Raw genomic sequence first — 23,023 nt, forward strand, 5'->3', positions numbered from 1 at the left:
AAGAACCAGAGCTGTGTGGTCGCCCTCATGTGCCCCAGACTTGCCACTGCCTTCAGGAAAAGGCTCCTACTCATTTCCTTTGCAAAGCTATTAAACCCTCAAGGTCAGAATAGTACTGGATTAATGTGGGGAAGAAAACATCTGCCCCACATCCCATCAGGTATCTTAACCAATGCCCTGGCTTTGCAACTGATCTTTCATGGAAGTAATACAACTTCCAAAAGCAAGGGTTCCCTCAGCCCTGATGTCCCTTGGTGTAGCCTCTCCCTCACTCAGTCTCACCTATACGGGGGCTGCCTGTGGCGTTCCTGTGAGGACTCCCCACTGTCTGTCTCCCGCTCGGGCATCTCCTCTGAGCTTCAGACCCCAATGCGAACTGAACATCTCCACTTGGGATCTCACTAGTCTCAAAATCAACATGCCCAGAAGTGATGTCATTTCCCCCCCACCAGTTCCTCCTCCCAAGTTCTGTCTCCCAAACAAAGGCACTGAGCACTCCTGACTCCTTCTCCTGCCTTAGGCCTGATATCCATCCCCTAATAGACAAGGTGTATCATGGACCAGCAGCAGGAGCATCATCTGGAAGCTGGCCTAAATGCAGGTTCTCAGGCCCACCCTAGACCAGCCAATGGGAATCTGCATTTTGACAAGATGACCATGTGAGCTACACACACAGTAAAGTTTGAGAAGTACAGCTCTAATAATCCATGATCCTTTCATTCTGCCTCCTGCATTCCTCCCAGGTCCATCAATGTCCCTCTATCCCTCCCCCACCATCATCTCAAAGCCATTGGTTAGGACATCTTCCTAACCAATCCCCACAATCCCACTCTTGTCCCACTCCAATAACTTCTTCCCAGGAGCTTGAGTGACCCTTCAAAATGTAAATCTGATCATATGAGCCTGCTGCATAAGGCCTTGAAATGTCATCCTATTACCCTCACTATGAAAACCAAATTTCTTTCATTCAATCACTCAATTTTTATTGAGCATCTTCTACGTACCTGGCACTGTTCTAGGCAATGGAGAGAGAAGAATGAACAAAACAGACAAAAACCTCTGCCCTGTGGAGCTCGTATTCTAGTGGAGGAAAGAGATAATAAAAAGTTTAAATAAATAAATGAAAATAAAAATTTTAAATAAGAAGCCTATCAAGTGATGACAAATGCTAGAAGGAAAAATAAAGCACAGAACAGTTTGCAATTCTAACTGGGGTCATCAGAGAAGCCCGCAATGAGAAGATGACATCAGAGAGAAGACCCGAAAGCAGCCAGGAAGCAAGGAGGGAAGGTGGCTGGGGAAAAGCATCCCAGGGAAAAGTAACAGCAAGCACAATAGTCCTGAAGCAAAAGCATACCTTAGCTGAGAGGCTGGTATGGCCAGTGAAGAGAGAACAAAGAGTAAAGAATAGGAGCCGAGGGCAGAGAAATCACAGGGAGCCTGTGACCAGGGTCAGAACGCTAGCTTCCACCCTGAAGAAACAGGAAGCCACGGAAGGCAGAGCTGTGAGCAGAACAGAGATGTGACCTGACTTACAGGTTCAAAAGATCACCCAGACTGCAGTGTTGAGAACTGTAAGGGGGCAAAGCTTGGGAGCAGGGAGGCCCGCTAAAAAGTCACCTCGATTGCACAGGGTGAGAGCGACCAATGGGCTGCACCGCGTTGATGGTTACAGAGATGATAGGAGGTGGTCAGACTCTGGATGAGTACAAAGGTACAGCCAACAGGATTTGACAGATCGGATGTGGCGAATAAGAACAATCCAGAGAAGTCAAGGGTGACTCCAAGAGTTTGGTCTAAGAGACTGAGCTGGGGAAGGCCACAGGAGGGATGAGTAGAGAGTTAGAGAGAGAGCAGGAATTTCACTGTGCACCTGCCACTTCAGGAATGCCTTTCAGACACCGAGGGGGATCACCACTGAGGGAGACAGAGAAGAGGAAAAAGCCTGGGCACAATCCATGCAGGTCCGAGGAAGAGGAGGAGGGAGGATTAAGCTGTGTCAAATGACTAAGCAGAGGGCAAAAAGGCAGCCATGAGGTGTGGTGGGGAGCAAAGCCAAAGAAGGTCTTCTGGAAGCTTCGCCATGAAGGTGATCAGCGAGAGCAGTGGCTGCAGGTGGATATGGGGCTGAGGGAAGTCAGCGCTCATTGGTTTGCCATGGCAACTGATGTGGGAAACAAAGGCAGAAGAAAAATTATTACATATCCTTACTACTTGCAGCCCATTGACAAGTCCTTGAAAGAGGCAGAGTGGCTGTCCTCTAGGGACTCAGCTGCCTTGATGCTGATTCTTTGCTAAGAGCAAAGGCAATCTTAGCCCAACCCTCCAGGATCCTGCAAGTCTGCTTAAACATATAAAAATTCCTTCAGGGGCACCTGTGTGACTCAGTGGGTTAAAGCATCTGCCTTCGGCTCGGGTCATGATCTCAGGGTCCTGGGATCAAGCCCCACATAGGGCTCTCTGCTTAGCAGAGAGCCTGCTTCCCTTCCTCTCTCTGCCTGCCTCTCTGCCTACCTGTGATTTCTGTCTGTCAAATAAATAAATAAAAATCTTTTTTTAAAAATTCCTTCAGAAACTTCCTTTATCTCTACCCACCCCACCCCAAGATACACATTGGCAAATCATCCCCCAAGCATAGGACCCACCAATATACATTGGAAGGGTCTCATGACAGAGGATTTACCAAACAGTAATAAATGACCTTTTCCCAACAAGAGCTAGACCCCTCAGGATCCTGGAAACCTTGTTTCCAAAATATTTGGAAGGCTTACGCCATCCCTAACCCCCTCCCAACTGGACAGTGTATAATGGGCCACTCCTCACAACCCCAGCCCAGCTCTTGCTGTCCACAGGCCCTGTCCCCATGCTTTAATAAAACCACCTTTTTGCACCAAAGATGTCTCAAGAATTCTATCTTGGCCATCGGCTCCAAAGCCTAATGTCTTTCCTACATCAGCTGCCTCATTTTCTCCAGTTTCAAACCTTCAGGCTTGGACCTCTCAGCTAGTTCAGGGTCTGCCCGTCTGGGGTGTGAACCTGAACTGTTTTTTCTCCCTTCTCCTAGCTCACCCTCTTTCCCTGGCAGGGCATTTATTCTCCAGCTTCCAACCCAACCACCTGGGGCCACTGGGAGGACAAGGTAAAAGTTAAACTCTCCCCAGGAAATGAAAAGACCTAATTTTCCCCAGACAGGAGCTATAAATTTTTCTGAAATTCCAACCATTCCTCCCTTTGAGTCCAGACTGTTTTCAGTCTTCACAAGTCTCCATTAAAATGCAAATGTCCCAACCAGTGAGAGGGAAGGTGGTAAGGCTCTCCTGGCTATCCTGCCCTTCCTCCAGAGCTAACTCACAGGGGGAGGCCCACCATTCCCAGGCATCATTCTTAAATCCCTAACGTCTCTATAGATCCTGGATATCAACCTTTTGTCTGTACTGTCATTTGCAAATATCTTCTCCCATTCCGTGGGTTGCCTCTTTGTTTTCTTGACTGTTTCCTTTGCTGTGCAGAAGCTTTTGATTTTGATGAAGTCCCAAAAGTTTATTTTCGCTTTTGTTTCCTTTGCCTTTGGAGACATATCTTGAAAGAAGTTGCTGTGGCTGATATCGAAGAGATTACTGCCTATGTTCTCCTCTAGGATTCTGATGGATTCCTGTCTCACGTAGAGGTCTGTTATCCATTTTGAGTTTATCTTTGTGTATGGTGTAAGAGAATGGGAGTTTCATTCTTCTACATATAGCTGTCCAGTTTTCCCAGCACCATTTATTGAAGAGACTGTCTTTTTTCCACTGTATATTTTTTCCTGTTTTGTCAAAGATTATTTGACCATAGAGTTCAGAGTCCATATCTCGGCTCTCTACTCTATTCCACTGGTCTATGTGTCTGTTTTCATGCCAGTACCATGCTGTCTTGGTGATCACAGCTTTGTAGTAAAGCTTGAAATCAGGTAACGTGAAGCCCCCAGCTTTATTTTTGTTTTTCAACATTTCCTTAGCGATTCGGGGTCTCTTCTGATTCCATACAAATTTTTGGATTATTTGCTCCAGCTCTTTGAAAAATACCGGTGGAATTTTGATCGGAATGGCATTAAAAGTATGGATTGCTCTAGGCAGTATAGACATTTTAACAATGTTTATTCTTCCAATCCAAGAGCATGGAATGGTCTTCCATCTTTTTGTGTCTTCTTCAATTTCTTTCATGAGTGTTCTGTAGTTCCTCGGGTACAGTTCCTTTACCTGTTTGGGTAGGTTTATTCCAGGATCTATAAAGAACTCCACAAACTCAACACACACAAAACAGACAATCATATAAAAAAAATGGGCAGAAGATACGAACAGACACTTCTCCAATGAAGACATACAAATGGCTATCAGAAACATGAAAAAATGTTCATCATCACTAGCCCTCAGGGAGATTCAAATTAAAACCACATTGAGATACCACCTTACACCAGTTAGAGTGGCCAAAATTAGCAAGACAGGAAACAACATGAGTTGGAGAGGATGTGGCGAAAGGGGTACCCTCTTACACTGTTGGTGGGAATGCAAGTTGGTGCAGCCACTTTGGAAAACAGTGTGGAGATTCCTCAAGAAATTAAAAATAGATCTTCCCTATGACCCTGCAATTGCATTACTGGGATTTACCCCAAAGATACAGATGTCATGAAAAGAAGGGCCATGTGTACCCCAATGTTTATAGCAGCAAGGTCACAGTCACCAAACTGTGGAAAGAACCAAGATGCCCTTCAACGGACGAATGGATAAGGAAGATGTGGTCCATATACATTATGGAGTATTATGCCTCCATCAGAAAGGATGAATACCCAACTTTTGTAGCAACATAGACAGGACTGGAAGAGATTATGCTGAGTGAAATAAGTCAAGCAGAGAGAGTCAATTATCATATGGTTTCACTTATTTGTGGAGCATAACAAATAGCATGGAGGACAAGGGGAGATGGAGAGGAGAAGGGAGTTGGGGGAAATTGGAAGGGGAGGTGAACCATGAGAGACTATGGACTCTGAAAAACAATCTGAGGGTTTTGAAGGGGCGGGGGGTGGGAGGTTGGGGTAACCAGGTGGTGGATATTAGAGAGGGTACGGATTGCATGGAGCACTGGGTGTGGTACAAAAACAATGAATACTGTTACGCTGAAAAGAAATTAAAAAAAAAAAAATCCCTAACATCTCATGCAACCTTCAGAATATTGACTCTTTTATTATCTATACTTCGCAAATGACTAAACCAATCCTCTGAGAAATGAAGCCATTTATCCACAGTCCCAGAGCTACAAAGTAGCTAAGGCAAGATCTGAACACAGGTCACCTGACTCCAGAGCTCACACTCTGTGAGGTTTCTTTTTTTTTTTTTTTTTTTAAAGATTTTATTTATTTATTTGACAGAGAGAAATCACAAGTAGTCAGAGAGGCAGGCAGAGAGAGAGAGAGAGGGAAGCAGGCTCCCTGCTGAGCAGAGAGCCGGATGCGGGACTCGATCCCAGGACCCTGAGATCATGACCTGAGCCGAAGGCAGCAGCTTAACCCACTGAGCCACCCAGGCGCCCCCTCTGTGAGGTTTCTATATTTATTTTTTTGGTTTTTCCACTCTTTTGGTCTGTTGACTTTTTTTTTACTCTTAAAATTGTGGGGGGCGCCTGGGTGGCTCAGTGGGTTAAGCCGCTGCCTTCGGCTCAGGTCATGATCTCAGGGTCCTGGGATCGAGTCCCGCATCCGGCTCTCTGCTCAGCAGGGAGCCTGCTTCCCTCTCTCTCTCTCTCTGCCTGCCTCTCTTCCTACTTGTGGTTTCTGTCTGTCAAATAAATAAATAAAATCTTTAAAAAAAAAATTGTGGTAAAATATACACCAAATTTCCTAGCTTGACCACTTTAAAGTATACCATTCAGTGACTGGTTCAATACATTACCACAAAGGAGGGTCTGGTTCTGAAACTTGCCTATTAACCCAAAAGGAAACTGATACATTAATACTTGAATGTAGTTCAAAATCCACAATTTATTTGATGGTATAAGGTGAAAGGCATTGTCTTATCCTGTCCCAATCCGTCCAGCTCTCCACCCCCAACCCAGTGAAATGGTTTCTACACGTCCTTCTCCAGTTTATGCAAACATAACCCAACATAGAGACAGGGTCCTATTTTCCCCCTTTTCTACACACACACACACACACACACACACACAAAAATAGCACATTGTCCATTCCATTCTGCACCTTGCTTTCTTTACTCCAAGTATCTTGGGAGAACTTTATCTTGGTCCATAGAAAATGTCCTTATTCTTTTTCAAATAACACAGCAGTCCAGTGCCCAGTTCACTATCACTAGGCATTTGGTGGTTTCCAATGTCTCACTATTTCAACTAATACTGCAATGAATGATCTTGTATAATACTGTTCCACACATGTGGAAATACAGGTGCTGGATAAATTCCCAAAGGCAGATCTCTGGTTCAAAGGGGATATGTGCATGCATAATGGCTGCCAAACTGTACTGCTCATGGGATGGTCTCAATCCATCTTTCATTAAATTGGTATGAGAGTGAGGGCCCACATGCCACTCTCCAGTTCGCCAGGGCTGGAACCAACACCAAGGCAACTTCCGATTCTGGTTTCTGCCCGCCCAACTCACTTTATCCCTTCATCTGATAATGAAACTCTCCACCTTTACTTCAGAGAGCTGATCCTCTCGCAGTGGAAAGGATGTTTACAGTCACAATACTCACACCAGCCGCAGGAATAAGCCCCTGACTCAGATATAATGAGCCCCTGACTCAATCATAAACCCCCAACCCCACCTGCACACATAGATTAATGCAGAGATCAGCGTGTGATCCAAGCCAATCAGCACTCCTTGGGGGTTGTCTAACTGGAGCTGGTAGAAAGGAGGGTTTTTTTTGCTCTCTGGAGGGAAAAGCATTAAAATGTTAAGCCCACAGTGGTCTGTAACCATGGTTTCAACATCATATGTAGAGATGACCCAAGAGAATGCAGTCAACACAAAGAGAGACAGAGACACAAAAGACAGAGAATCAAGAGACTGCTCAAAGTCCTGGATCCAGCTGTTCCTGAGGCCCAGACTTTTCTATAGATGGGTTATGATTGCCAATAAATCCCCTTATTTTTGTTTGATTAATTCAACCTGGGCTTCTGTCACTTGCCCCCAAGAGTCCTGACTAATATACTGTATCTAAAGTATAATCCCAATTTTGTTATAAAACCAAAAAAAAAAAAAAAAAAACAGATGTAGATGCAGATGTAAATACACTGTGTGGGAGGATATATGTTTAGGGAGAAAAAAGACCAGAAGAAAATATATTAAATGTTAATAGTGGTTATCTCTGCAATCCCCATCTGGGATTGCAGATGACTTTTATTTTAGTCTTTGTACTTTTCTGTGTTTTCCAAATTTTCTGCAAAGAACATGGATTTTAAAAATATAATAAACATTTCTTTAAAAAAAATCAGATGGGCAAGAAGCAGCCCAGAAAATGCTCAGAGGAAGGTTCTAAGCTCATGCAAGGGACAGCAGAGAGGTCCAACCCTGAGGCCTGCTCCGTGGGGACAGTAGATGCTGGAGTGGCTGTTCCCCATCTCAGAGCTGGCTGGCAGGTCACTGAAGGCATCCATGTTGTCGACACTAAACCCAAGCCTTCCATCGTGTGGCCACAGGCTCTGGTCTGTGCCCAAAGGTCAGATCAGAGCCAAGACTCTTCTCTCCACATTCCTCCTGGAACCCAAGCTGAGCCCCCAGAAGTCCTCACCCACCCAGTACCAGTCCCCTTGGCCTCCAAAGAACACCCTACAAGGCACTGGCAAACACCTGTCCATGAGTCCTCAGCAGCAGGAACAGAAAAGACTGGGCTAAAAGGAGAGCTCACACAAGGTGGTCCACTCTCTCCAGAGCCTTCTCCCTGGGCTGAACTTCTTATCAACACAGGACCACTGGAGAAGGGGGGGTTGGACTTGGAAGGACAAAGGTCTTGGGGACCGTCAACTTCAGAACATGGCCTATAGAGGAGAGCAGCCCTTGCTTCCCAGGAGTCCCAGGACACTCTGGCCCCAAATATATCTGGGTTTTCATAGAGACCGGACTAGAGCTAGCCCCACCTGCCTGCCCCATCTCTGACCAAGGAAACACTCTCTTTTATCTTTTTTACATATTAGGGTCTGAATAAGATGTTTTCCTTTTACCATAGCCATTTCTGAGTATGCAGTTCAGTGGCATTCAGCATTACACACCCATCGAAGCCATCCATTTCCAGAATCTTTTCATCATTACCAAAAGAATTTCTAATCCACTGAACAATAACTCATGGGGTGCCTGGGTGGCTCAGTGGGTTAAACCTCTGCCTTCAGCTCCAGTCATGATCTCCTGGGATCAAGCCCCGCATTGGGCTCTCTGCTCAGCGGGGAGCCTGCTTCCCCCTCTCTCTCTGCCTCCCTCTCTGCCTCCTTGTGATCTCGCTCTCTATATCAAATAAATAAATAAGATATTTAAAAAATAATAATAACTCTTCCCCACACCCTGTTAACTCTATTCTACTTTCTGTCTCTATGCTTTCATCTATTGCTAAGTACATTGTACAAATGAAACCAAGCAACTTCTGTCCTGTGTCTGGCTTCGTCACTTAGCTTAATGTTTTCCAGGTTCGTAAATGGTGGATTGGAATTCCATTCCATTGTACAGCTGAATAATATTTTGTATGGATATGCCACATTTTGTTTATCATCCAGTCCCCTGCAGAAGGACACTTGAGTAGCTCCCACTTTTATCTGTTCTGAGTAATATTGCTATAAACATGGGTGAGCAGATAATGTTCAAGTCCTTGCAATCCACAAGTAAAATCATTCATTAGCCCTACTTCTATTTCACAGATAGGGAAACTGAGGACCACAGTCTGAACACCATGTACCTTCAGGATCATACACAGTACTACCTCCCCTCGGTTTTTTCCCTGAGGCTTCAGGCTGCCCCTCCACCCTGCTGCAGTCATTTCCTTGTAATCTAGGGGTCCCTACCTCTCATATCCCTGAGATCTCTGCTGGGCCTGGGCCTCCGGCAGGAGAATGGATCATGGAGAGTCCACCAGGACCTTGGGACCAAGAGCACCCATCGGCTAGATGGCCAGAGGAAGAGGCAATCTAAATGGAAGGAATCCAGAGTTTCCAGGTTGAGGGGGAAATGAGCCCCACAAAGCAACAGCAAAAGAGGATGGGGAAGCATCATTCAACCCCAAAGCTGAGCAGCAACCCTGAGCAATGCCAGGCCATTCTCCCAGACAAAGTTTCACTCAGTCACACATCTGACTGCCTCAATGTTCACAATGGACTCTGGGGAAAGGGGTCCCAAGGAGTGTGTTTGATAACATTGGGGATCCAACAGGCTATGTCAGGGAAGAGAGAACACCTCACCCATCAGAGGTAGAAGGGGGCATCTGGGAGAGTGCTAGCCCCTGCAGCAACCAACCAAGTGGACAAGACTGAGCAAAGACCAACACCAGTGAAGCCACCAGGGCCAGCAGAGTGGACAGCTCCTGGGTTTTCCTGACCAGTGTCCATTCCCTGGTCTACTGACAGCAACACATCGAATGTCCCTAGGTGACCTGCCCCTCCTTTTTTCTCAGTCCAGGTGACACCATCCCTAGAACCAGAAGGGGGCACAACACCCAGACTCAACTAATCAGCGTATCCAAGCCCTATAACCAAAGTTCAGGGATGGACACATGAGCCACTGTGCCCAGTGTGAGTCATCCCTGGGACTCCTGCTAAAATTACTAGAAAACAGATTTGCTCTTCCTGTTGGTGTTGCTAAACTGGCAGAATGTAAGCCTGGCACAGCCATCATCTTTCTTTGTGGATAACCTAGCCCAGGATGAAGCCAATCCAAAAGAAAGAACAGCTCCGAGATGGGGAGAGAGAATGATTCCAGCCTTGGATCCAACCATACCTGAATCTGTCCCCCATGAACCTTCCAATTACCTAAAGCAATAAAATTTCTCTCCTCCTTTAGGTTAATTAGGATTGGGGTCTCTTGCAACCAAAAGATTCCTGACTCATTTACCTAAACTCTCAGTCCGAAGAGTTATTTTGGGGGTACTACTACTCCAACTCAAAGACCCTCTAGCCCCAAACCTTCATAAGAAGAATTACAATAGAAGTTATTTCAACTGTAATGCTGACTAATTCTGTTTTTCTATGCCAACTAGGGTACCAAACTGCCACATGAGTTTGGGGGGGCAGGGAACAGAGAAGCCTAACCTGTCCTTCACTCCTTGGCATTTATAACCAACCACAAAGTGGCCTCAGGTGACCCTGACAGCCTCGTTTCCCTCTATTGCCCAATATGAAATCCACACCACAGTCTAACTGAGTTCTGAACAGGTCCCCTGCTCTCCCTACCTCTGTCCCTTTGCGTAGACTGTACCATTTAACTAGAATGTACTTCCCCACTTGATCTCTCTTCAGAAATGTTGTCCAGTCGCCATGGCCCACCTTAAATGCCGCCAACCCCATGAAGCCCTCCTTGGGGGGGGGGGGGGGGGGTCCCTCTTTCTGTTGACCTCCAGAGTGTCTTATACCTCGTCTCCAGGACGCCCCATCTTCTGTATGGGGTTCACAGTATGTGTCTGGTTTCTCCTCTGGAGCACAGGTGGCTTAAGGCAGGGAGAGTATCTTACTCTCCTCCTGGACCCTGTTTGTCCAAGGACTGGTACACAGCTGGCACTCCACAAACATTGAGGGAAGTGACTTGAAACCACACAAATGAACATTTGGGGCACAGTCCGCTTCTAGGCAGGACTGCTGCCTGTGTTTGCATTCATGGAGGAAAAAGACAGGTGAATCCTGCAGGGATGGATGGGAATGCTTTCCAGAAAGGGAGGAGTGGGGCCAGAGGAACTAAGCTGTGAAAGCCAGGTGTCCCCATTCCCATGACTTGCACCACAGGCTGTGTCCTGCCACCACGCGATTGTGCCCTTGGGGGACCTTCTCAGCTATCAGTAACTGACCTTTGTTGATGTCACACTCAAAAGCCCTTCCTGGCACATTGGAAGATCTTGTTTTCAGACAGCCTGTTTCAGTCATCTCTTGATTTACACACTCCTTCCATCTTTGCATCTCGGATTAAATCTTATTAAAATAAATGTTCTATTAAAATACAGATGGCACAGGTAACCCAGGCTCCAGCCCAGATCTTCCTGTTCTCATAGAGAAGCAGAAATTTCTGTTCTAATTAGTGAGGACGGCAGCCAAGAGCCCTTTCAGCTTATCTAAAGCCTGGTAAATCAGACTTTCCCCCAATCTAGCCTCCACTGCCCTCTCCCTTGCCCCAGCTTCAGCCGCATATTCAAAAGAAGCCCAGTTGCCTGAGAAACCAGTCCAATCTCTTCCTTAAAAAATAATGAGAATGTGTTCAGGTGCCATGATTCTTCAGGTTTTGAAGCATTTTCACACACCTGAGTGACATCATCATCCACCTCGTAGAGAGTGAAAGTCAAGGGCAGAAAGGTCAAGTAACTCAGCCGGGGTCACCATGAAATTGGAAATGGACGAAAAGGCACAGGGTTTGGCATCAGGCAGATCTGGGTTGGATTCCCAGCTCTGCTGTATGAGCTGGAGGACACTGAAAATGTCACCCCATTTGAACCTCAGCTTTCTCCTCTATGAAAAACATAGATGGTGATAGTAAGTGTGGTGCAGAGAACAGGATGCCTGAGCCCCAGGTGCCAGCCTCGTGCCATGCCCACCACAGACCCAACAGGAGCTCCCAGCCCAGTCCTTCTCTTATGATTCCTGACTTTTTATACTGTTAACACATAACCTCCCATACTTCTGTTATTTTCCTTAGGGGTAATTAGGGAGGGAAAGGGAGGAGGAACATCTAAAGACAAATTAACAGCGGCCATTCTGCAGCCCACCTCCTGCAGGGAACCCTCACTTCCAGTCACAATGGACCTGCCCCAAACCAAGGGCATGCAGGGCTGGAACCTGGCCCCATCTGGAGCTCTGACCCCTGGGCTTCGCACACTGTACATCCAATCCCTGGGGATGGGGGAAGGGGCACGGGCACTGCCAGATGTGGCCAGGTGGTGGTGCAACGGTGAGCAGAAAGGGACCAATCCCACACTAAGCTGGGTGCTGAGAGTTTAGATGTGATGCAGAAAGAGAGGCCTAGCCAATGTTGCCAAAGCTTCTGATTTCTCAAGAGAAGACGGAAAAAACCACCGGTAACACACAACCTTCCAATTTTAAAAAATAGCCATTTAAAAGGAAAAAACGCATGTGGGCCTAATAAAGCCCTGGGAGAATGCGCAGGGTTGTGCACCTGTGCCATTCCCTGCTGTATCCCAGCATCCAGAACAGAGACTTCGTGAAGCTTTGAGGACTCGGCATGGGCCACATCCCACCTCGGCCTCAGACACCTGGCAAACTCCCAGGTGCCAGGCTGCTGTTGTCCCACTCCCTGCAGACAAGACTGTGTGGTGTTAGAGCATGGGGGTGGGGGTGGGGGAATGAGATCCCTTACTAGGGATCTGTCCTGCAAACCAGGGGAGAGGTGTGACTTGCTTGGGGGCTGTTTCAAGCTGCTGTACCCAACGAGGAAGAGCTCATGACCACAGGCATCTGCACAGACTCCTTATTCCGCCCCCCATATTCAGTGGTCGGTAAAGATCTTTACAGTAAATACATGGAAAGGGGGAGGGGGCTCAATCAACAGGACTGCTCCCTCCTTTGGAGAAACAGACTAACCCTGAGGCCTGGCAGGGTCAGCCCGCCCCTAGAGGGCTCTGGCAAGGACTTGGCTACTGTTCCAACTTTCACGAAACAGAGTGTTCATAACTGATAAGCTTAAAAGCAAGTGACAATTTTTCAACCCACCCTTGCTCCAAGGACAGTGAATAAACACAGCATTGGCTCCAGGTTCCTACAGAGTGTGTCGAGAAGGAGAGGGGAAGGTGAAACCAAGCTCACCCGCCCCTAGAAGTCAATGTGGATTCTTTGACACCTTCTTCAGGGTCGAACTAGGGTTCCCCACTTAGAATTGCCAACTCACAGGGGCCCCTGGGTGGCTTAGTCAGTTAAGTGTCTGACTCTTGATCTGGGCTCAGATCTCAATCTCAGGGTTGTGAGTGCAAGCCTCGCATTGGGCTCCACGCTGGGCATGGAAACTACTTTTAAAAAAAAAGTGCCACCCACTGGGTGGCTCAGTGGGTTAAAGACTCTCTCTTCAGCTCAGGTCATGATCCCAGGGTCCTGGGATTGAGCCCCACGTCGGGCTCTCTGCTCAGCAGGGAGCCTGCTTCCCCATCTCTCTCTGCCTACCTCTATGCCTACTTGTGATCTGCTGTAAAATAAACAAAATCTTTAATAAAAAAAAGAAAAGAAATCCCAACTCACAAACTCCCAAATATACGCTTCCTTTTATTACGGGTTCCAAGGTGACCCCAGATCCCCCACATACCAGGCAATGGGCCTGCCTCCACAGTAATTTTAACTGGACTGTGACTGGACTGTGGGGAGGGAAGGAGGAGTCTGCTGGTGTGCAGGAAAGTTCTATGTCTTGATGTGGACAGTATCTACACAGCTGGATACATATGTGGAAATCCACTGAGCTGTGCCCTGAGATTTGTTGTACTTCCGTGCCTGCATGAGAACAGCAGCAGCGTGTATGGGGAACTTCTCAGAAGCCAGGCACTGCGTGAGTGCTTATCCTGGGTTCCAAATAATAGAAGAGTTAAGAGGACAGCCCCTGGACCTCAAAAGACCAGGGTTAAAATCCCTGTTCGTCTCCCTCTGGTTTTGCCCTCTAGGTGTTCCTCAAAATCTGAGCCTCTGTGTCTCTACTGGAAAACAAAGATAATAACCAGTGTAATTAAGACAGGTATGCGACCCTAGCAAACAGTAAGCCTCAAAAGATGTTGGCTTGTTACAACCATTCAACGTTCAACAACCCCAGGACCCTAGTGTTGGGGGCCCACTTGACCATATGAGAAAAGTGACTCCTTCCTTCCCACTGTACTCCCCAAACTGCAGACATTTCCACATCATCTTCTCAATTTTTTCCCAAATCCATGTACCACCTGACTGTTACTTTTCTTGATACTTCTCTTTAAATTGACCACAATTTTTTACCTAAACAAATTTACTTTTCGAAAATGTTATGTAACCGTCGTACATGGAAAACCAGTATCACATTTTTTAAAATTGCAATTAAGATAAAAGGCATTTGTCCACCTGAAATCATCTTGCCTACCTCATTTACTTTTTATGGATTCAGGAGGCAAAGAGACTCAGTTTGCAGGGCAGGCGGGGAGTAGGGAGGGCAAGAGGGCCTCATCTACTTAAAATGACTGAGAAGATTCCTAAGCCGTTCAGCAGACCCCTTCTGCCCAGAAGTGATTTTCGTTGGTTTAACCAAACGGGCTTGGCAGGCCCTATATTTGGCAACATCCTGGTAACCAGCCATCTGTGTACCACACGGGCTCCAAAGAGATAGAACTGCATTTAGAAAAACCATATATTCACTAATGGCGACTGTTCACCAATTCAGACACCCAATGGCCCCCGCTCTTTGGCATGATTGAAGGGAGCCCGCCTCTGCCTCTCAGACAGCAGCTCCAGGACCTGAGATCTAGGAACTCAGTGTCAGAACAGCCCTGGAGCTGGGCTCCAGGGCTGAGCCTGGACCCTCACGTGTTCCCTAACCATAGAGGGACAGGACAGGAGTCAGAAGAGTAATAGGGCACGCCGCATGTACACATCATCAGTTATCTTTCTCTCCAAATCTCTTCTAAAGGGGAACAAAGAAGAGAGAAGGGGAGAATACCTCAAACCTACATAAGAAAAGGACACCTTGAAATCTGTGGCAGAGGGCACTGCAGTATTAAGAGGACCTGGGGGAACAGGCGGTGTGGAGTCAGTGAGTCTCATGTGCACCCATTCGTTCACACAGCAAATATTTACTAAGCACTTCCTATTCCGGGCAATGGGGGACCCAGGAGTGAAAAAGGCAGAGTCCCTGCTCTTAGAGAGCTCACATTCTAGGGGTGGGAACGGTCAGTAAATTGTTTATTACATAACCCAGATAATACCAGTTAATGATAAGAGCCATGGGGGTAATAAATCAAGGTAAAGTAATGATGGCTGGAATGAGCTGCCCAGATTGGATGGCAGGGGAGTCCTTTTAGAAGAGATGACAACTGAGTTGACACCCAACAATGAGGAAGCACCACTCAATTAAGTCACCATAAACAGTGCATGTAAAGGGCCTAGAGCAGGCACAATGAGAAAGCACCACTCAATTAAGTCACCATAAACAGCACATGTAAAGGGCCTGGGGCAGGCACAAGCTTGGCGTGTTCCAGAAACAGAAAGGCCTTTGCAGCAGAAATACAGTGACCACAGTGAGTGAGAGGCAAAATGGAAGTAAGGTCAGAGAACAAGAGAGAATAAGGCAGGGGATACAGGCAGGGCTTCAGAGTCTGGATTTCATTTAAGTTATAATGGAAAGCCTATGGAGAGGTTTCTACAGTGGAGAGACTTGATTTTACCTGAATTTTTAAAACTCCACTCTGGCCACCATAAGAATAGATAAGGAGGACAAGAGTAGGGACACCAAAGAGGAGACAAAAACAGTGGCTCCAAAGGAATCACAAAACCCCTTAAATTCTCTCCCTGAACTCTAGGTGTCTAACTTCCCAGGTGCTCAGTGAGGCCTAAAATGGGAAGCTGGCTAAAGGGAGATGTTTGTTCTTTAAAGCAATGACAGCCAACCAAATGGCATTCAAACATCAGACAAGAGAGGCCAAGAAACAGGCCTTTCCACAAAGGGCAGGACCCGGCCACCTCCCAAGAAGAGAACAAGCAGCCATCTGTTCCAGGGCTGGGGAGTAGATCAGTTCCCGCCATGCACCCCTTCCAGCCTTGGGACTCTGGGACTCCAAGGCCAGGCCTCCAGCACTCCACAGGCTCGGGCCCCGAATCCAGCCAGCTCATAGGCCTATCGCAAAATCTCCTGTGGCAGAAGGCAAGTACCCTCCATGACACCAACCTTCAACCTCCAAGGACAAATCAGTCAACTGCCAACATCACCAAAACAGACAATCAGGGATGCCTGGGTGTCTCAGTGGGTTAAAGCCTGCCTTCGGCTCAGGTCATGATCCCAGAGTCCTGGGATAGAGCCCAGCATCCAACCGGCTCTCTGCTCAGCAGGGAGCCTGCTTCCCTTCCTCTCTCTCTGCCTGCCTCTCTGCCTACTTGTGATCTCTGTCAAATAAATAAGTAAAATCTTTAAAAAAAAAAAAAAACACTCCAGTGTGAGGTCTTGCCCAAAAAAAACAAACAAACAAACAAACAAAAAAAGTGATAGAGCCTCAAAGCTAAATACCGACTTACAATATCATAGGGGACAGCAGAACACGTTAAATGACACCAGGAGATAGCATCCACAAAATCCTAACTATGGGCAGCTCCCCAAGATGATCAAATTTCTCCAATAAAGAAATTATAATGAAAAAAAAGAAAGTAGCAGTAGAAAATTCATAAGGTGACATATGACCAATTACACTGGGTTTTTTGAATCCTGCTAAAAAAAAAAAAAAAAAATTTGAAGGGCACCTGGGTGGCTCAGTTGGTTAAAGGTCTGTCTTCAGTTCAGGTCCTGATCCTGGGGTCCAGGGATCGGGAATCAAGCCCCATATCTGGCTCCCTCCTCAGTGGGGAGCCTACTTCTCCTCCACTTGCCCCTCCTCACCCATCCTAACCAACCCTCACCACACCACATATGCTCTCTCTCAAATAAATAAATAAAATCTTTAAAAATTTTTTTGAAAAACTTATAAGACAATTAGGGGAGTTTGAACACTAATTAAATATGATATTAAGAAATTACTGTTAACTCAGGGAGTACAATATGGTAGTGTTCTATTTTCTTAGAAAACTTCTTTAAGGTGTATACCAAAACATGTAAGAATGAAATGATATCCTGTCTGGGATTTACTTCAAAATAATCTTGTGGGGGAGTGGGGTGGTAAATAAATGAGGTAAGATTGGCCATGAGTTGACAATGGCTCAAACGGGGTATCATATTACACAAGTCACTCTACTTTTGTGCACGTGTGAAATTTTCCACAATAAAAAATTAAAAAAAAAAAAAAAGCTCAGGATGGACTTTTGCTTGTGCAAGGGACCATGCTAATCTTCTCTGTATGATTCCGATTTTAGCGTATGTGCTGCCGAAGAAAGCATGGGGTGAACTTTTTCTAATAACCGACAGGGGACTAACCCGCTAGACATTATATCCCACAACAGAGGAGTGTGGATTACTCCTCTGCCTCCCAGAGACTTTAGATTCACTGTTCTGCCCCCCAGAGCCTGCCGCAGGGGGGTTGCTGAAATTCATATTTTCCTCCTCACAAACCCCATGGTGAGGGTTGTCTTAAAATAACTACTCCCTGTAAGAAGACGATGTCTTTTCATTTATGCCAACTGACCTCTGTCCAGTTCAGAATGTCACTCTTAAGGGCACACAGCAACATCCACACCATTTGGAACCTACCTATTTTGACTGTTTCTCTGCCTCAACCCTTCCTATGAATGGTACCTGTTTTCTACCTCAGAGGACATCACTCCCCCACACCCGCCCATCCACTTCTACATGACCAAGGTGGGGCTACGGATCTGACCCCAATCTGCCACAGCGACGAGGAAGCAAGATCTGAAAAGTCAAATCACTTGAAAGGAGATTTCCCACTAGAGCGGTCCCCAGAGCGCCATCTGCAAGGAAGGCTTCATTCAGGTGCCTCCTTGGAACCCTGCTCCAATCAATCCCCCCTTGCAAACACACCATTGTTTTTGAAGGAGCCCAAGCGGTGGAGTCCCTGGAAGATGGTCAGAAAGAGGCAGAACCTCCAGGTTATCCCACAACTCCCAGACGGAGTCGTCAGGTAAAGGCTGACGAGCACCACAGTCACTTCTCCAGGATGCAAACCGAAGCTGGAGCTTTCAGCAGAGTTCTCGGGACCCACCAACAGTGTGACTGGAGTCTTCTGGTTCTGGGGCCGTTTGAGGTACCCGTGTCATTACCATCCTCCCTGGCACACCTGCCTCCCCCAATATGCCAATATATTTCTAAGGAGCCTGGGGAGGGCAGGAAGATGACAAGGACCCTGGGGGCCATCACTGCAAAGCTACACAGGACCACTTCATCCCTTAAGGCCAACAGCTGGGAGGGTCATCTGCATAAGCTTGTCAATTAAAGGTGCTGGGAAGATGGATGGATGGATCCAGCCTTCTGAAAAGGATAAAGATGGGGTCTGAATCTGACCTGTGATGAGGGTGGGGAGGAAGCAGAAACTCCGCAGACCAAACACCCACCCTGGAGTCTGGGAGCACTTAAGAGAGGTGGGGCAGCTATAGCCTGCTCCAGCACACGCCCCCCCCCCCCACACACACACACCTGTCCACCCCACCCCAACCCCCACGCCTGGTGCCCACAAGGCAAGGGTCAATAGTGATCACCGCACTTCAGACACTTTAAGACAAAGAAACTCCAGATTACAGCAAGCAAAGCAAAGGTCATTTAGCACCAGCAGGAGATCAAGCCCTCTCTCTCCTTGGGTAAGTTAAGTCTGTTGGCCAAAGCAATCGGGATGACAGAAGCCAAAGCAGACTAGGACGAAGGCAGGAGTTGGGAGGGCCTCAACGCCTGCTGCATTGCAGGGAAGGGCACAATGCGTCTAGGAGGAAGGACAAGATGTCAAGAGCCATGAGCAACCTTCTTGTCCTGTCCCCTGTCCAGTACTTCCCTGTGCCTCATGCACAGCTGGTCTGGACTAGTAGTGGGGCTGTTGCCACCAGACTCCTTGCCCTGCTCTCCAAGGGCACAAACCCACAGAGAGGCAAACAGGAACAGTTCTGTTCAAACCCTTTCATCCTCACGTGGCATTTCACACCTCTCAGGTGCGTTCTTCACCCACATTATCTCCCTTCCGCTTCTGTATGGACACAGGAACAGGCTCAGGGAGACTACATTGATACTACAAGGTCATAGTCAACGGATGAGCCAGGACTGTGCAGGGACCTTCCACCCTACCATACACTCTGTACTCAGAAACAGGAACTGGTCTGAGGCAGCTGCCTGTAGGTCAAGCACACCATCCTTCTCATTCCTCAAAACAGGCGCTGGTGGTCTCAGAACAGCCATCCCCTATCCCTCTGACTTTAGAGGGCTGGCTTAGTCATCACACCTCTACAGATAAAATGCTGAAGGACAGGGAACAGGAGAGAGTCAAAGTCTAGACGGGAAATGGGGCCCAGACCTGGAGCACCGGGCTCTAGAGTCCTGCTGGTAGCTTTACTGCTAGAAAGGTTTGTCCCCGGCATCAGCCATTCCCTAACATCACTTGCAGGATTTCTGCCACACCCTATACCATTTGTACTATCACTCTTTCAATTAAATGGACTCATTCTTGGGACTTTATACATTTAATTTAAAGTGATGCTTTATATCAGGACCACTGGCCATGACAAGGAGAGAATTCTAAAAATAAATAGCATAAAAACAACCTAAATTGTAGGCAGGCACTGCTCCCCACTTTAAGGCCCAGAGCCAGAGGTCTGCTTTCTCTTTGTTATGAGAGAGATCAGTAAGTGTTAAGAGGGTGTTAAAGCCAGACTAGCACCAACCTGAAACTTTCCCCTTGAAGAAATCACATGCATTAGTAGAGAACTGAAAAGGGAAGAACCTTCTCACTGGGTGACTCAATGTTATTTCATGCTTAACCACCTGAAGTCATTTCACTGGCTAGTCACCTTAGCTATGGGAAACATCGAATCAGACTGCATCATAGGAGGGGGACAAGAGGGATGGGGGGCAACTACACCACAGAGGCAACCCATGCCAGCTTCTCAAAGTGCTCTAATCCATTGCCCTCCACTCCCCCTCACCAGGCATACCCAGCTTCTGGGCAAGCCCAGGGGTCACCTGTCACCACCCAGGTATCTCTGGCTCCACTGTCCTTGCCTTAGCCTTTGCCTAATGCAGAGCACAGCACTAACCACTTCAAACTCATCTGCAAATCAGGACCCAGCAGAGCCACTGGAGTCACCCCAAATCCTTACAATATCTCTGTGGACAGTCAGCTCTGATGAAGCCCAGTTGCCGGGCAGCTTTGGGCTCGTGTACCCTGGCAGAGAAGTGAGTGGGTGCCAGCGGGTGTAAGCAGCTCCCTTGGGTTTTGAGGACATCAAGCCTGCAACAAGGGACTGGAGCCCGGGAAGCTGTCCCAGAAGCTCCTTTGCTGGCCCCAAACCCCTACCTCTTTTCCCCACAGGTCAGCTCAAGAGGACAATTTCCAACATCCAGGAGCAAACAATTAGTACAGTAAACCCAAGAAAGGTGAAGATGGAAAGAGAAAAAAAAAAAAAATCCAAAAAAGGGGGAAGGGGGCTCCAAACTTGCTCCTTGCCTGCCCGCACTGTGTGCAAGGCAAGCGGATCCCAGCCTGGCGGGCACCTCACAGGCTCAGCCAAGTTGCAGAGAAGCAAACGGCATCTCGGCGCATTGGGCCACTTGGGCTAAGCCAAGGACTGTCACCCAGGTCGGATCAACGCTACCCACGCTGCAGGCTTTGGAAAGGGCGCTGCGATGGGCAAATAAGAACGAAATGGGCAAACGGGAATGGGGACGAAACACTTGGTGCCCCTCTGTTGATGATGGAGCCCGAAGGGCCCTCCCAGCCTCCCTCCGACCCAGTCAAAGTCCTGCCTCAGCTTTCTCCCAACAGCCAATGTCCGGGGCGAAGCTCCTGAGTTGCTCCCCCGACAGTGCACAGAACAGAGGTTTTTCCCAACCAACTCGGGGCCAAAGACCCTTTTGGAAAAGTCCATCCCAAAGAAAACAGGGATTTAGCATGAGAGTGGAGGGAAGGGGGAGGCGGCGCTGCCAGCCTTTACCTTTTCTCTTTATTCTGTTTTCGCGATTTGTGCAGGAGTCCGATGAGCACCACCGCCGCGCGGATCCCTGCCTTTCGGCAATGCATCCTCCCCGCGGGCTGGGACATGGCGAGGCCGCCGGCGGTGCCCGGCCGCGCCCTCGCCCGCCCGCAGCGCACCCCCGTCCGCCCGGCTCCACGCGCTCCACGCTGCCCGCTCCCAGCCCCTGCGCCCCGGCCCCCGGCCGCCCGCCTCTCATGGGCCCCGCCCCGCCTAGGTGCGCCCCGGGGGTCAGGTGACCGGGCGCTCACTTCCCGGCGACCTTCAGCGTCTCCTCGGAGCCTGCCGGGCGGCCGGCGCCCGCTCTCCCAGCGCAGGCATTTCCAACGCTCGCTCCGGGCGCGGCCCGGACGGGCGGCTCCAGGGCTCCGGCTCCGGCTCCTGCTCCGACGCGCCGCCCGCGCCGGGACCCCGCCCCGGCCCCGCCTCCCGTGCCCCGGCCCGGGCACCCCGGCTGCGGGCGGTGCAGGCGGCCCTGCCACGAGTGGAGGGAGGCGGTCAGCCTGCGCTCAGCGCCCGGGGGGGGGGGGGGGGGCCTCGGCGCCGCGTTCGCCCTCTGCTCCGCGCCCGCGCCCGGGCTCCCTCCCTTCCTCTCCTGGCGGGCAGCCGCACCCCCCCTTCTCTCGCCGCTCCCTCTCCGTCCCCTCCTCTGCGCTCCCCCGTCCCCGCCTCCGCTGGCGGGCCCCGGGCTCTCTCCCCAGGCAAAGACGGCTGACGTGCTCTCTCCCAGCCCGGCCCGCCGGGATACTTCTCCAATGCTGTCACTATCTTTAAAACAGGGAGAAAAAACATCCACCGAGACGAAACGCGTGTCCTCAGCCCGTGCGAAACTGCCTTCGCACACGGCACCGCCGCTGGCCTCTCCCGGCCCAGGGCCAGGCGGGTAGAGAGGGCACCCCGCACCCAGCGCCCGCCTTCCCCGGCCTGAAGCGCCCAGGCGTTTTGACTCAGCGGGATCTACCTTCTACCTTTCCCCGGGGAAGCGGCTGTCCTGGGAGGCTGGAGGGGGCAGGAGGGGACTGCTCCAGCAAGGGCGGCGCTACCTGAGCTGGAGTCAGTCCCCCATTAACCTTTGTTTCCCCTGCCCTGGAAGCCTGACACACCACCGGGTCAATGATCCATTTCACCGAGGATACACCTCTGCCTGGCGTCCCGGGTTGCCAGGGAACCAAGGGGAGCCCCCACCCCACCAACACCTCACAGACACCCCATATCAGTTCTTCCCTTCCTCCCGCATACCCCATGCAAGCTTCATCTTCGCTTCAGAACCTAAGGAAAGGTCACTGGCCAGTTCGTAGGGAATGGGCCAGGGCTGAGTCCCTGATGTGGACGGGGCTGCTCAGAAGCCTCTGACTCACTCACTTCCATCTGGGGCCAGGAAACCTAGCCCCTTCTCACCATCATCACCACCACCCCCTCCAACATCCACACTGGCTTTGCTTCTCCCTCCCCCACAGAAGGGACTTGGGCAGAGGGCTGGAGGGAATGAAAATAAGCCCAATTAGTCCATCTTCAGAAACAGCCCTTTGCGACCATAAAGGTCCTGAGGCAGTTTGCCTTGTTGTGGGTTCTGTTGTTTTGTTTTTGCTTTTCAGATAGCCTGGTGTTCCTGCAAGCACAGAGAATCAGGCAGAGAAAGGGACTTACTGGAGAGGGACAGGGTTGGAAATGAATTCCAGGGCCTGAGGCCTCAACCCCACCTCTCCAGTGGGCACATTTTCTCGCTGGCACTGGAGCTGGGGTGGAGAGGAGGGAACACCAGGGTGCTGCCAAAATTGTGCATGGTTTATTTATGAAGCATCCATTAGCAATGGCCCAGGCCCTCCTGGCCTGCCTGGATGGTGGGGGGGCATCACAGAGATAGCCATGGACATTTATTTATAGCCAGAGAGTGAGTGACCCCAGCCCCACCCCTGGGACTGCAGCTAGGCCTGCTGCAAGGAGTACACCAGTAGGGACTGGAGAATCAGTCTGGAAAAAGAATGGGGAAATGAGTGTCCTCAGGGGGTTAGAAGGCAG

General features: G+C 49.1%; 1 protein-coding gene across 7 annotated transcripts in view; it reads right to left on the reverse strand.

Annotated features, from left to right (window-relative positions):
* Window positions 1-23,023, reverse strand: part of RAP1GAP2 (RAP1 GTPase activating protein 2) — a 231,358-nt gene that overhangs the window by 125,989 nt on the left and 82,346 nt on the right. The window contains exon 1 of one of the 7 annotated variants that reach the window (XM_082707077.1): window positions 20,966-21,403. The exons of the other annotated variants lie outside the window; for them this stretch is intronic. Within the exon in view, the coding sequence (XP_082563203.1) occupies window positions 20,966-21,072 (107 nt within the window). The 5' untranslated portion in view covers window positions 21,073-21,403. Of the gene's footprint in view, window positions 1-20,965; window positions 21,404-23,023 lie in introns of those variants that run through there. 7 annotated transcript variants of the gene reach the window in all.

Source organism: Mustela nivalis (genome assembly GCF_964662115.1).
Source record: "Mustela nivalis genome assembly, chromosome: 17".
NCBI lineage: Eukaryota > Metazoa > Chordata > Mammalia > Carnivora > Mustelidae > Mustela > Mustela nivalis.